We start from the raw sequence: 11,982 nt of genomic DNA on the forward strand, positions 1-11,982 counted from the left end.
ACTTCTATTGTTTCAATCAAGACGTAACATATCAACGTGATTGCGGGAGTGCATCATGTAAGAACCAATTGACTGACGTGCTTTTGTTATCAATAGCACTAACTGCTAGTAACTAGCAGAACAAACATTGATCAGTCAAAATGCAGCCATTATTGTTTGAAATGTTGATTGACAAAATCCCGTACCATTGAAAACAATAAATAGTGTCTTTCCGGAAGGTAGCACAGCAGACTGATTATATCGCGATGCACATTTGCCGTTTATTAAAGTCGTTACACGTAAGCAGGTACGCATGCAATGACTTATGAGCTACGTTGAACATGGCATGTTGCTAATGCCGGATGCCGGTTATGCGGATATGACTGTCCGGCGTCCGTGTATGACCAGCGTACAGACCATTACGGACAGTAACAGTTTGCTACATGCTACAACTAGTTTATATTTATCACTTCAATAGTTTAGGATTTCATGTGTAAGTACGTTCTACCGCTGGGAGGCCAGTAATCCCACAAAGTTACTATTACACCGTATGTACAGTGAAGGTCTCGCAGCCTGTTGTTGAAGGTAGGCAGTTGCGTTAGGAGAATGGGTATGCAAAAAGTCGGTTTATGCTCTATTTAGGATTTTATTGGAGTTAGATTGGGATTGGAAGGTAGAATTATGGTCGGTTTAGGTTCTATGTTATAAAATCAAAGTTAGGTTAACAAGAAACTGCGAAATAGTAGCAGCCGTAATCCCAAGGCTATGCTTTGCGATAATGGCAAAGACAGATGATTTTGTTTTGCTTTGCTCCAGATGCAGGTACAAGCATAGGAGAGTCCAATATTTTTTTTAACGGCTGCGGAGTGTTTATAGATAGTATTATGAATATTAAGATGAACAATTTGTTGGGTATATTTTGTTTACTTCTGGCAACGAATGTGCAACTTTTGAAAGGTAAGTACCTTCAAGTTTTTTGGTTCTACATTTTGCGCGGCATGTGATTAACTACTATACGGTGGCCCACAGGACAAAACGCTTTAGATAAAACACAAAACTCAAAATCGAGATTTCATTTCCAGCTTTGTGCTTTAATTTTGAGTTTTTCTGTATTAGTTTCAAGCTTTGCGCTTTGATTTCGAGTTTTGTATTCAAGTGTCTCGCCTCTGTCGGCCATTGTAATAAACCAAAACGTATTATACTAGAAATTTGGTTTTATTTGGTACAGTATTAAAACAGTTTTAGGACCGTTAAAATCATTTCACATTTGTTAGGTAATTAATTTACTTATTACTTATTACTTATTTACTTTTATAGTTAATTAGTTAATTTGCAAAAAAACTTGTACTTATTATTTGAATATGCACGTTGCTGTCTAAAAACATAAATATTTCTTGCAGGCCACACATACTACACTTCCTTCGACCCTATGCGATACAAGAGGCAAGGTAAAAAGTTTAGTCACACCTGGCTTCATGTTAAATATAATCTTGTTTCTTTTATCATCGTCATAAGGGAAAACTTTTTTGCAGAAACAATGACAGAGGGGGAATCTGTGATTTCAGGTTCAGGAGGTAAATGAAAATTTTCTAACTTTGGTTACTCATGACTAAATATTTTTGAGTATTAATGAACTAAAATAAAATATATATATGTATAAATAAATACATATATATATATGTGTGTGTGTATATGTGTGTTATATTTATACATATATACATATAAATTCAAATTAATAAAAAAAAAAATTAAAAATAAATTAAATTAATAATAGAATTAAATTTTAAGTTATAAAATTTCATAGCAAAATATCAAAATTTAAATAAATATATAAATAAACTAAAAAAGTGTGCTTACTGATTATAAACTGAACTTAACAAATCTCTTTGTTGGGACATATAAGCCTATACGCCAACCTAAGAGACACGCTTGGGTTTCTGTTTTATGTTTAACACAGGAATTTTTTATTAATCATGTTATTTGGTTAAAAATAAATATCCAAGTATTTCTGAAAATGTTAGCTTAGTTTGATTTTGAACCCTGTTTTATTAATGTAATAAAAATATTTGTATAACTTGCAAGATCGAGCAAATTGAACTATACCGGCGATATCGAGATTTAAGTTTACTTCTTTATATGTACTTTATACGCATGGCTTTTGTATTCATCAAAGTTTTTATCAACTCCTACTTATCATCAACTTCTTCTTATGAACTTATTTATTGTTTTATCAGCTTTATAGGCCTAAATGCAAGCCAACTGTGTAGTATTTGCGAAAAATACAAGCTACATTGTTGTATATATGGAAAAAGGTGTGGATTTATCATTTTTATTTTTAGATGTAAATGAATGCCTGAGTTCCCCTTGTGACATAAATGCTGGCTGTACAAACAACATTGAAGGTTTCGAATGTATTTGCCGATCAGGCTTTGCAGGAGATGGATTTTCGTGTTCAGGTGATTTCATGTGGTTAATATTGTATTTATCTATGTTGTAAAAGTTTAAAAATCATGTATACATTTTTTTACTTCTGTATTCAATTACATCATCACAGTATAACTAGTTTACTTGTTTAAAAGCTTTCAGTTTGCTAATACTAACGGCGTTATATCGCAGTAAAACTTTTTATTGGTCATGGTCTAACTCTAACTCATACGTGTCAAACTCCCGGCCCGAGGGCCACATCCGGCCCGCTTTACAATAAAACTTGACCCGCAATGCTATTTTATACATTGAACTATTTCCGGCCCGCGAGATCATCGTACAGTATAACTTACTTTTTTCAAGCAAGAAACAATATTATAACAAATCGCACAATACAGCAGCACAACAGTTGCCCCATCATACGATAGAATAAATCGATTTATTCTAAAGCTTTTAATATGGGCTGCTTTTTTCTTTATTGTTTGTTAATTTTTTAATGCTTTTGCAAGGAGATGAATGAAACATAATGATGTAAGAAAAGAATAATCAAAAATAGCCCAGTCAAAAATCGTCAAAAACATCAAAAATTTGGTGTTGTTTCTTTGCCTTTTCCAATTCATTTACTCGTGTCACAAAACGTTAAATCAAATTTTATCCTTACGGCCCGCGGTGTTAAATAAGTTATGAGTTTTGGCCCCTGGTGCGATTGAGTTTGACACCCCTGGTCCAACTTCTTCGTTGCAGACTACACAATAATTTAAAAACAGTCATTGTTTCAAGTAAATATACTGTAAGATAAACTTATACGACGAGTATTCATAGTTAAGAATAAAATAACCAGAACAATATGAAGCACGATGGCAAACATTGCTTTTCTAACTTGAAACATTATAATGCGTATTCAGTTAAAATCAAACGGAAATGCATTGAAAAGATGAATATACTTCTAAAATATGTTTTTAGTTATCAGTAATATTAGAGACTCGCGTTTAAACTAGTTAGTTAGACTTAAATTAGTCGCCTTTATTCATACCTGTATCTGTGCGAATCGGTATCCATTATTGCTATTAACGGAACTTTCGCGAATGCGATATAATTCAGAAGCAGCCCGACAGTGATCAGTTATTGAGAACAGTTAGCAAAACGATGCCGTGTAACCGCGCCTATTCACTGAATCCGTAACAGGTCCGTATATGATAGCTCTGGTCGACCAGACCGCAACGTATGACCTGGCTGGCAAACATTATGTAGTAACCTAGTCTAAAACTTATAGCCTAACATTTTACCTAACCAAACGTTGACCTGTTATTAATGAAATTTAACTTTGTGAATACCCTTTTCTTTTAGCAGCTACCTTGGAAAATGCAGTCTGCACTATAAACAGTCACTTTAAAATTGTGTTGCTGGGATATTTTGTAATTTTTTTCATTTCTCAGATGAAGATGAATGCCTAAGTTCTCCTTGCAGCGCAGATGCTGATTGCGAAAACAACTTCGGAAGTTTTGAATGTGTTTGCCGATCAGGTTTTGCAGGAGATGGATTTACGTGTTCAGGTAAATTCGAATTTTCTACATTTTGTTTCTATCTATTTTGTTTAAAAAAGGTAAATTTTATTATTTTAACTTTTTGTTTTTTTCATCAACCCAACAATTCAGGATTGGTATGTAAGGATGGATCAACTTTAAAACTGAACTTAGACAAGTTTTGGCAAATAAAAACAACTTTTAATTTATTTGCATAATCTAGATATAATAGTAATCAATAGTCTATGTTTTACATGTTTTCATGTCAGTTATACATAATGCGGAGCGTAGTTACTTGATTAAAAGTTTTGATTGACTTGAAAGTAACCTTGATTTGAAGCCGCATAAAACGCTTCTAAAAAATAGAAGCTGCGTCTTTTATTTGAGTAATGCAGTATATTGCTTGTTAAATGTTTTATGGTCGAAAGTTATCTGTAGTCGAGCTGGAAGTAAAAAAGAACTGCATTAAAGTGTTTTAAAAGCACGTTATATGACTTCTTTGATGCTATTAAGCCAGACAGTTGTATTATTTTGTTTATATTTATTTTCTGCTGTGTGGATGAATACTACAGGCCATAGGTTTTGCTTCTTTCGTACCTGGTTGAAAGTTTCTGTATTTCTATAATATTTCTGAATTAAACTTTAAAAAAATCTTACATTTTCAGACGTAAATGAATGTTCCACAGACGATGGAGGTTGTGAAAATCATAGATGCATAAACACTCATGGAAGTTCCGCTTGTGTTTGTCAAGGGAGTAATACGGGCACGAATTGTTTATGTAAGTAATTTTAGGTTGAACATTCCAAACACAGAAATGGTTTCTGCATTGGGCATTTTTTCGGCACAGTTGGTTGACATTTATGAACGAATTTTATTCTACCTTTTTCCAGCTGATAGTTTAGTGTTAATTTTTAGATGCTGCAGAACAACAAATAACTTTGGCAAATACTAACTACACTGCTGGTCTAGCAGATCTACTATCTCCTGAATCCATTAGATTAATAGATTATATTAATCCAATGCTTTTTGACTTTTATCAAACTCGTCTTGTCATTATAACCCGCTTTTCTCCAGGAAGTGTTATTGTTGTGTAAGTTAAAATTTTTATTATTTAAAGTTTTTGAATACAGTGGTTTTATGTGCAATGTACATTATATGATTTTCGTAAGCACAATTGGTGATGTGTTGTATATATACTGTATAATAATTTATAATGCACAGTATCTAAGCTTTCAAAATGACAGTACAGTATAAAAAAATTTGTCAGGCACACTGTTCTCACAGTCAGCGAGATTTCACCAGAAGAATTTGAGACATTATACAACGCGTGGTCCATTCGCAATCCTGATGCCAGTTCAGTATTCACCGGGCCACCGACAACGTGTAAGTAGACGATCAGGGTTGATTTTGGAAATATAATTGAAGATTTATCCTGTTATCGACGTTAAAAATAAGTGTAAAAAATTGGTATTTTTCCGTAAGTGGGATAGTTAAGCAAAGTGCAGGGTCAAACTGCTTTTAGTTGGGGGTTTTAAATTGCTACCACTAATACGTTGCTTTGGTTGTAGATGTCAACGGATTGTGTTTGTCGTTTCCTTGTTTAAATGGTGCTATATGCAATGAAATTGGAACTTCATTTTTCTGTGCTTGCCCTGAAGGTTTTCACGGACGCCGATGCCAAAATGGTATTTTTAAGTTTAAGTTATTGAGCCACTTTTCATAGTAGTTCAATTAGCGTTTATCCGTCTTTCTCAAACGTTTGTATTCATCTCTTCTTGTATTATAGTCGATTCCTGCCTGAGAGATCCATGTGGAACAAACGCATTATGCACCAATGTAAACAAAACGTTCGAATGTTCTTGTTTGATGGAATACCGAGGGGATCCAAGTGTGCGATGTGATAGTAAGTTATGATTGCATCTTTCACCCCAAATTATCCAGCCTCACCAAAAATCCTAGCTTAAGCTCAAATTGCAATTTGTTCGTTTTATTCAAAGCTATTGTCCAAATTCCTAGAAGTTACCTGCAAACTTAGGATTACATATAGGAATTATAGACAAAGTTCTAGTTTTACTGGCTTCCTCTTGTATGGAACAGTAGAGCTGTTGCTGTGTATGTAATACAGTGTATTGCTACATTGCACCATATGGTACAGCGGTAGGTTATTACTTAAATGAACACTGCTGTTGGAGATTAGGCAAGTACTTCATAAAAGCTGCAAATGTTCTAGATAGATGAGAAACTTGTCATTAGCCTAGAGCTATTTTGAACTTTCTGCCACGAAGCAATAGCTCACCCGTAATATACGAAAATATTCTCCCCGCTCTGAACTTATAGGTCTAGACATCAGTAGCTTAACAAACGTAATTACATCCAAGATTAAGACTTCCTTTATACCTCATCCAGTATATCAATCTCTTTTTTTGTATTTTTTCATTTGTTTTTACTTCCAATACTATTACTTGTTCTTATAATTCAGGTATACTTGTACTCACAATGCAAAGTTGGTATTTGAAAAATTTATGTTCTTTTTGTACAGGGTATTGTGAAGCACAACAATTAACTGGCAGTGGTGGCGGGGTATACAGCTTTTCTGAATCTTCAAATGGTGAGCTTGCCTACTCAATGGAGATTTGCCCTGAAACCAGTAAGTTTAGTTCATTTAATTATAAATATTAGCAAGGCATTTTCTTGCAATTATTCAACAACAATTATTCTTGAGTATATTTTCAGTAACTTTCAATATACGGTATGTTTCAACTACATTAAATTGAGTATTTTTGCAATTTACTTATTAGTGTTGATGTATTTGCACTTAAATACCTTTTAGACCGCTCTGTTGCTTCAGCTTTTTGTTCTAATTCCGCCTGGTCAAGGTTGTTTGAAATAGAATGTGACGTCACCGTGGCAGAAGTTATTTCAAGTTTGCCAGCGACACAAGTACTCGTGCTAAATGTTTTTATTACTTCATGACACTATATTACTTTTTAATTTATATTAATTACATTAAAATGCGTGGTTTTGAAAATGATTTCATTAATTTGTGTTGAATTACATGTCTGCATATTTATTTTCCATGCACTGTAGAACCTGACTGAGACAGCGTTTGAAGAAGTGTCCACTACTTTGCAGCTTATTACATCCTCTGGCAACCTTAATATGAACGAGACCGAGTCTGTCATTACAGTTTTAGATGAAACTGCTAACATGTTTACTAAAAATGAAAAAAATGTAAATAATTCTGTGCATGCAAAAATTATTTTTCAACTAAATATTTTTTATTTTATTTTAAAATAGACATATTATCTTTGCAAACTTGCAAGTTTTTCGTAAATATACTTGGATCATTTATTAAGAAAAATCATTTGATTTAGATCACTCTCATAACATGGACAAATGTCGTGGTGACAGTTGACAACCTTCTATCCTCCTCAAGCTCTATGGATATAGAGAGCAATACTGTTAATACATTGCTGACGACCTTTGAAAGTTTTAATGAATTGGTTATTCTGCCAGAATTCTTAGAAAATTTTGTGGTTCAAACACCTTTGATTTCAGCAAGTGTAAGTTTGCAACAATCAGTTCAGGAAATTGTCGTTTGCGGTTTGTGTTAAAAATTTATCTCATATACGGTAAATGTTTGATTTGTTTAGTACTAGCGCTATTTTTCAGATACAAAGCCTCACTCAGAGTGCACCTCCAGAAGAAGACAATACCGTGACCGGAACAAACTTTGAGCTTGCCAATCAAATGCAAAATGTTTCGGAAATTGCAGCAGAGGTTGTTATTCCAGATGAAGCTGTACAGCAAGCACGAAATCAAACGGGAAGATTTAGACAGCAAATTGTTTTTGTAGTTCACAAATTGTCTACTTTATTTCCATCGCAGATGAATGTTTCTCGGGTTTGTTAAAAAAACTTCAAAGGCTATTTTTACCTTACTTTTTAATACATGTAGAACTTTAAAATTTAACTGTTTCGGGCATAAATATATTTGCAGGGGTAATAGGAAGTACATGTTGCATTTCCTCCTTCAATCAACATTATAGTTGTTGACGTAATTACATTTCTACTTTTCTTGTGCAGGTTGTTGGAATCACTTTTGGATCCAACGTGACAGTTACAGGTTTGATTACTCCATTGCAGATACAACACACCAACCAGCCATACAGACACGAAAAAGAACCCTTGTCATTCAATAGTTTGCTGGTAAGCAGGGAATTCTCCCGAGGTTATGCGAGTAAAAGTTTAACTTATCTTTATTTATTGTTAGTATTTTAACTTTGTTTAGTGATCTTATAAACTAGCGATATAACATGTTATATACAGGCTGAAAGAATACAGCTGGCGTGCAAATTTTGGGATTTCTCTGTCAATGACTGGTCTTCAGATGGTTGTTGTTTGGATCATACTCAGTTTCCACCAGTTTGCCAGTGCAACCATTTTACGAACTTTGCTCTACTTGTGGTTAGACAAACGCACAATCACATCGTAGCATTAAAATAATGATAACTATATATTTGAAAGTATGCTTTGAGGAACGATATGTGTTTAACAGAAACATGTTAGCTTTAATATGTGTAAAACAGGAGTTTATCTGCACTGTTGCGTGCGTGTATTGCATTTGGTAAAAAAAAGTTTTAATTTTTTAGGTATAAGTGCGGTATTTTGAATTTCACTTTATCTGTTTCCATCTTTTTATGATTTCTTATTCCACAGGCGAGAGATGTGGTCCCTAATGATGTTGCTCTTGCAGTGTTTAGTGACGTTGGATGCAGCTTGTCTTTCATAGCTTTGTTTGTTACGTTTCTTATTCAACTAACAGATAAGTAAGCTTCAAAGTTTATGCCACTATCTTCTTTATATTACCGTGTTGCTTATAATTTCCCAGCGACAACAACAGGCATTTAAGAATAGAAATTTCTTTGTTTTTGCTGACATTAATAGAGTGTGTTACTTTGTTATACATCCAGGCTAGAAACTAAATGCTACGCGTATATAATATCACTTACTGATAATGATGTAATTTTACCAACAACGACAATTGAAGTTTTTCTTTCATCATCAAAGAGAACGGCGAAAGTTGAAGGCGTCTCAGATATTCTTGCAAGTATGCGGCAATCTGATGATTGTCTACATCCTCTTTGTGGCTGGCGTAGATAGAGCGGAAAATGGGGAAGCATGCACTGCTATCACCGCTCTATTGCATTTCTTTCTTCTCACATCTTGGTGTTGGATGGCTGTCTACAGTCATGATGTCTATGTCAGCCTAGTTCAAGTAAGTCATAGAATGCGGGAATATTTTGATAATAACTGCTCAAGAAAACTTCCGCAAATATGGAAACTGGAGGTGATTTTAAGCAATCTTGCTTTTAATCTAAAAGATCTTTCGAGACGTGACCTACCATTTCATGTTGAAGAGATGCTTGTTTGCGTACGGCGTTCCACTCATTGTAATAACGATCAATCTTGCAGTGACAGTGGGTCACTTTGACCGCATGAATGAAGCGGTGACTTGCAACGGATGTAAGAGAAATATCTTTGTTTGCAAATTTTTTTGTGTCATTGCTGCGCACACAAATATTATTACAAATTTTTGTATGTAAGACAATCCTCTTGCCACGTCCACCTATCGCGCGGACAACATGTGTTGGCTCCACGGCTATTCCCTGTACTTTGGATTCCTTCTTCCTGTTGGCATTCTCCTTCTCATCAATGTTATAATTTTCATCACCGTCATGGTCAAGGTTGTTTGGAAGAAAAGCAGTGTAAGGCTTCACTAAGATGACTTGAGTAGAAATGCATGAAGGCTATAACTGGACTTGAGTATTATTTGCTAAAATTTTACTTTCGTCATCTAAGTCTGCCAAATCCCGGCTGTTTCTATTTTTCTGATTTTTTTGCTCAGGCCTACAGTACATTGGTTAGTTATTATTCAGATTACATTAAAGCACCCACACCGCAGTCAATGCAGTGAAGGTACGCGTTGAATATATCGCGATAATCTTTTTCAGATACCGGCAACTAACCGCTTGACGGCAAAGCGGAGCGCGCTGATATCCCTGACTTTATTCAGCACGATGGGCATGACTTGGATAATCGCTTATCTCATGCTCATTTCGACTGACCCCATCTATTCACTGGTGATGAGTTGGATATTTACCGTGACCAGCGCGACACAGGTCAGTTTTGCTTTGAACAGCTCATTACTTTAGCCTTTACATTTATTAATTGTTTTACCTCGTTTCTAAACATAATTTCTATATACATTTCGATGGATCCCTTTTATATTTCCAACGCTATAACAACTCAAACCACATATATAAGTTAGTAAGAATTTGTATAGGTAAACAGTTTTGGCATTTTTTTCTATTTTATTCAATACTATTGAAAAAACTAACTCAAACTCTATAAGTTTACCGAAAATATTGGAATTGGAGACAAAATGTAATTTTTGGGGCGATATCTCTTGTGTAGTAAATCAACAAACAACTAAACAATAAAATGTCATCGATAATAGTTAATAAAGTAAGTCTTCTCGTGTGCTGTATACTTAAACAACGAGCATATACACATTTACAAGCATCCCGCAACACAAATGTTTTGGAAATTTAGAGTATGTTAATTTATAGTTTATTTTCAACTAATTGCACGATTTTTAGCGGCAAAACTACAATTTCAGTAGTCAGCAGGACGACAGCTCATGTTAATTACCGAATTTTACATTGAGTTGCGACTTCAAGTTTATGCCAACAGGAGCACGAAATGAATGCCCGCGTGGCGCTAATTTTAACCTCCGATTTAGGCGTAATTAATTTTTTTTAAATTTCCCCTGCGTCTCATGTGACTTTTGGGCGACAGCCGCACTTCCTAAGGTCGTCGGAGCGGTAAGATAGCTTGTGCTCACGCTCAGACGTGTATAGACAAAATGGATAACTTTACTTTGCGTTAGTTAACGAGCACACTTAAAGTATCTGTCTCTGCTTAAAATATCCAAATTGGCATCGCCGTTTCAATGGAATATATGCACGAAGATCTAATTTTGGAACGGGCATTACCAAGCGCACGGCGTGCGTTCGATGCCCCTGCATGGTTCTAACCAGACGAGTGCATGATTTAATGCAGATTGCAAGCATTGCACAAAGTGTAAATCAAGACAGTTATTAAACACATCTCTTTCGCTGGCAAATTGTAACATTATATGCTTTCTGTCACATGACAGACTATATTTATAGAATTGTCACGTGTCACTGGCATCAGTCGATTACGCGCGCCTTTTAGGCGTGTTAAAGTGCCAAATATGTCAACTGCCAATTTTTTGAAGCAATGACCAAACGTAGCATTACTCAGTAGCACTTCTGGACAGCTTTCTTGTTCTACACGCAATGAAACCACACCCAAAATAAAAAAATTCTTCAACATCGATGTTGTTTAAATAATGGTTCTTTTGGAATAGCACCTTGCATGAAAAGATTGCATTCATTCTAAGTAAATATTCGGTTTTGATAAATATCAAATTCTGAATTCTGCTTTTCATGGTTATCCATTCTGTACAGGGCATAATGATCTTCATCATGACTTCAGTCCGCCACAAGGATGTCAGACAACGATGGACGAGTCGCATCAGCAGTATGGGCCACAGTGTAATTGGCCGTCGCGGTTCTTTTACGTTGGCCAGTGGTATGAGCCGGGTTTTCACCATTCGCGGTCGGGATATATTTTCGAGGAAGTTTGACACCGACACTTCAGGTGAACCGAGTTCATCTGGTGGAACCTTGGAGTAAAATCTTACAATTCTAGCTGCTTCCCGCTTCTTTTTTGCGTCACGTGCATTTGTGTAATGTTACATCATCATGCAAATTTGTTGGACGATACTTGTTTGACGTTTTCTGGTTACCAATATGGCCATTTATTTTCTTGGAGTGTTAGCGTCAAATTATGAACTGTCGTCATGGTTTCAAATGCAGTTAATATCATTGTAAAGTTTTATGATGTAAGTTATCGCTTAGTCTTTTAGTTTGTGAATATTTTAAACGGAATAAAAGCGTTTATAGTA

The 11,982-nt window shown here is 35.0% G+C and overlaps 1 protein-coding gene across 1 annotated transcript; it reads left to right on the plus strand.

The window, feature by feature from the left end:
* Positions 1-776: 776 nt before the first annotated feature.
* LOC143447172 (uncharacterized) lies at positions 777-11,982 on the plus strand. The gene is made up of 23 exons (XM_076947127.1): positions 777-936; positions 1,380-1,427; positions 1,512-1,553; positions 2,319-2,435; positions 3,840-3,956; positions 4,592-4,705; positions 4,843-5,017; positions 5,195-5,310; positions 5,496-5,612; positions 5,714-5,830; positions 6,467-6,574; positions 6,758-6,867; positions 7,015-7,158; positions 7,302-7,490; positions 7,600-7,830; positions 8,013-8,135; positions 8,256-8,393; positions 8,646-8,755; positions 8,997-9,204; positions 9,311-9,452; positions 9,534-9,694; positions 9,941-10,108; positions 11,483-11,982. The coding sequence occupies exons 1-23, from the start codon at positions 864-866 to the stop codon at positions 11,708-11,710; spliced, it is 3,096 nt and encodes a 1,031-aa protein (XP_076803242.1). The 5' UTR covers positions 777-863; the 3' UTR covers positions 11,711-11,982.

This window comes from Clavelina lepadiformis, chromosome 2, assembly GCF_947623445.1.
Source record: "Clavelina lepadiformis chromosome 2, kaClaLepa1.1, whole genome shotgun sequence".
NCBI lineage: Eukaryota > Metazoa > Chordata > Ascidiacea > Aplousobranchia > Clavelinidae > Clavelina > Clavelina lepadiformis.

Coding starts and splice junctions, on each gene's coding strand:
- LOC143447172 (XM_076947127.1), top strand. CDS start 864: ATGAATATTAAGATGAACAATTTGTTGGGTATATTTTGTTTACTTCTG. Junction 5,018..5,194: donor CCAGGAAGTGTTATTGTTGT/GTAAGTTAAAAT, acceptor AAAATTTGTCAG/GCACACTGTTCTCACAGTCA. Junction 6,868..7,014: donor CAAGTTTGCCAGCGACACAA/GTACTCGTGCTA, acceptor CATGCACTGTAG/AACCTGACTGAGACAGCGTT.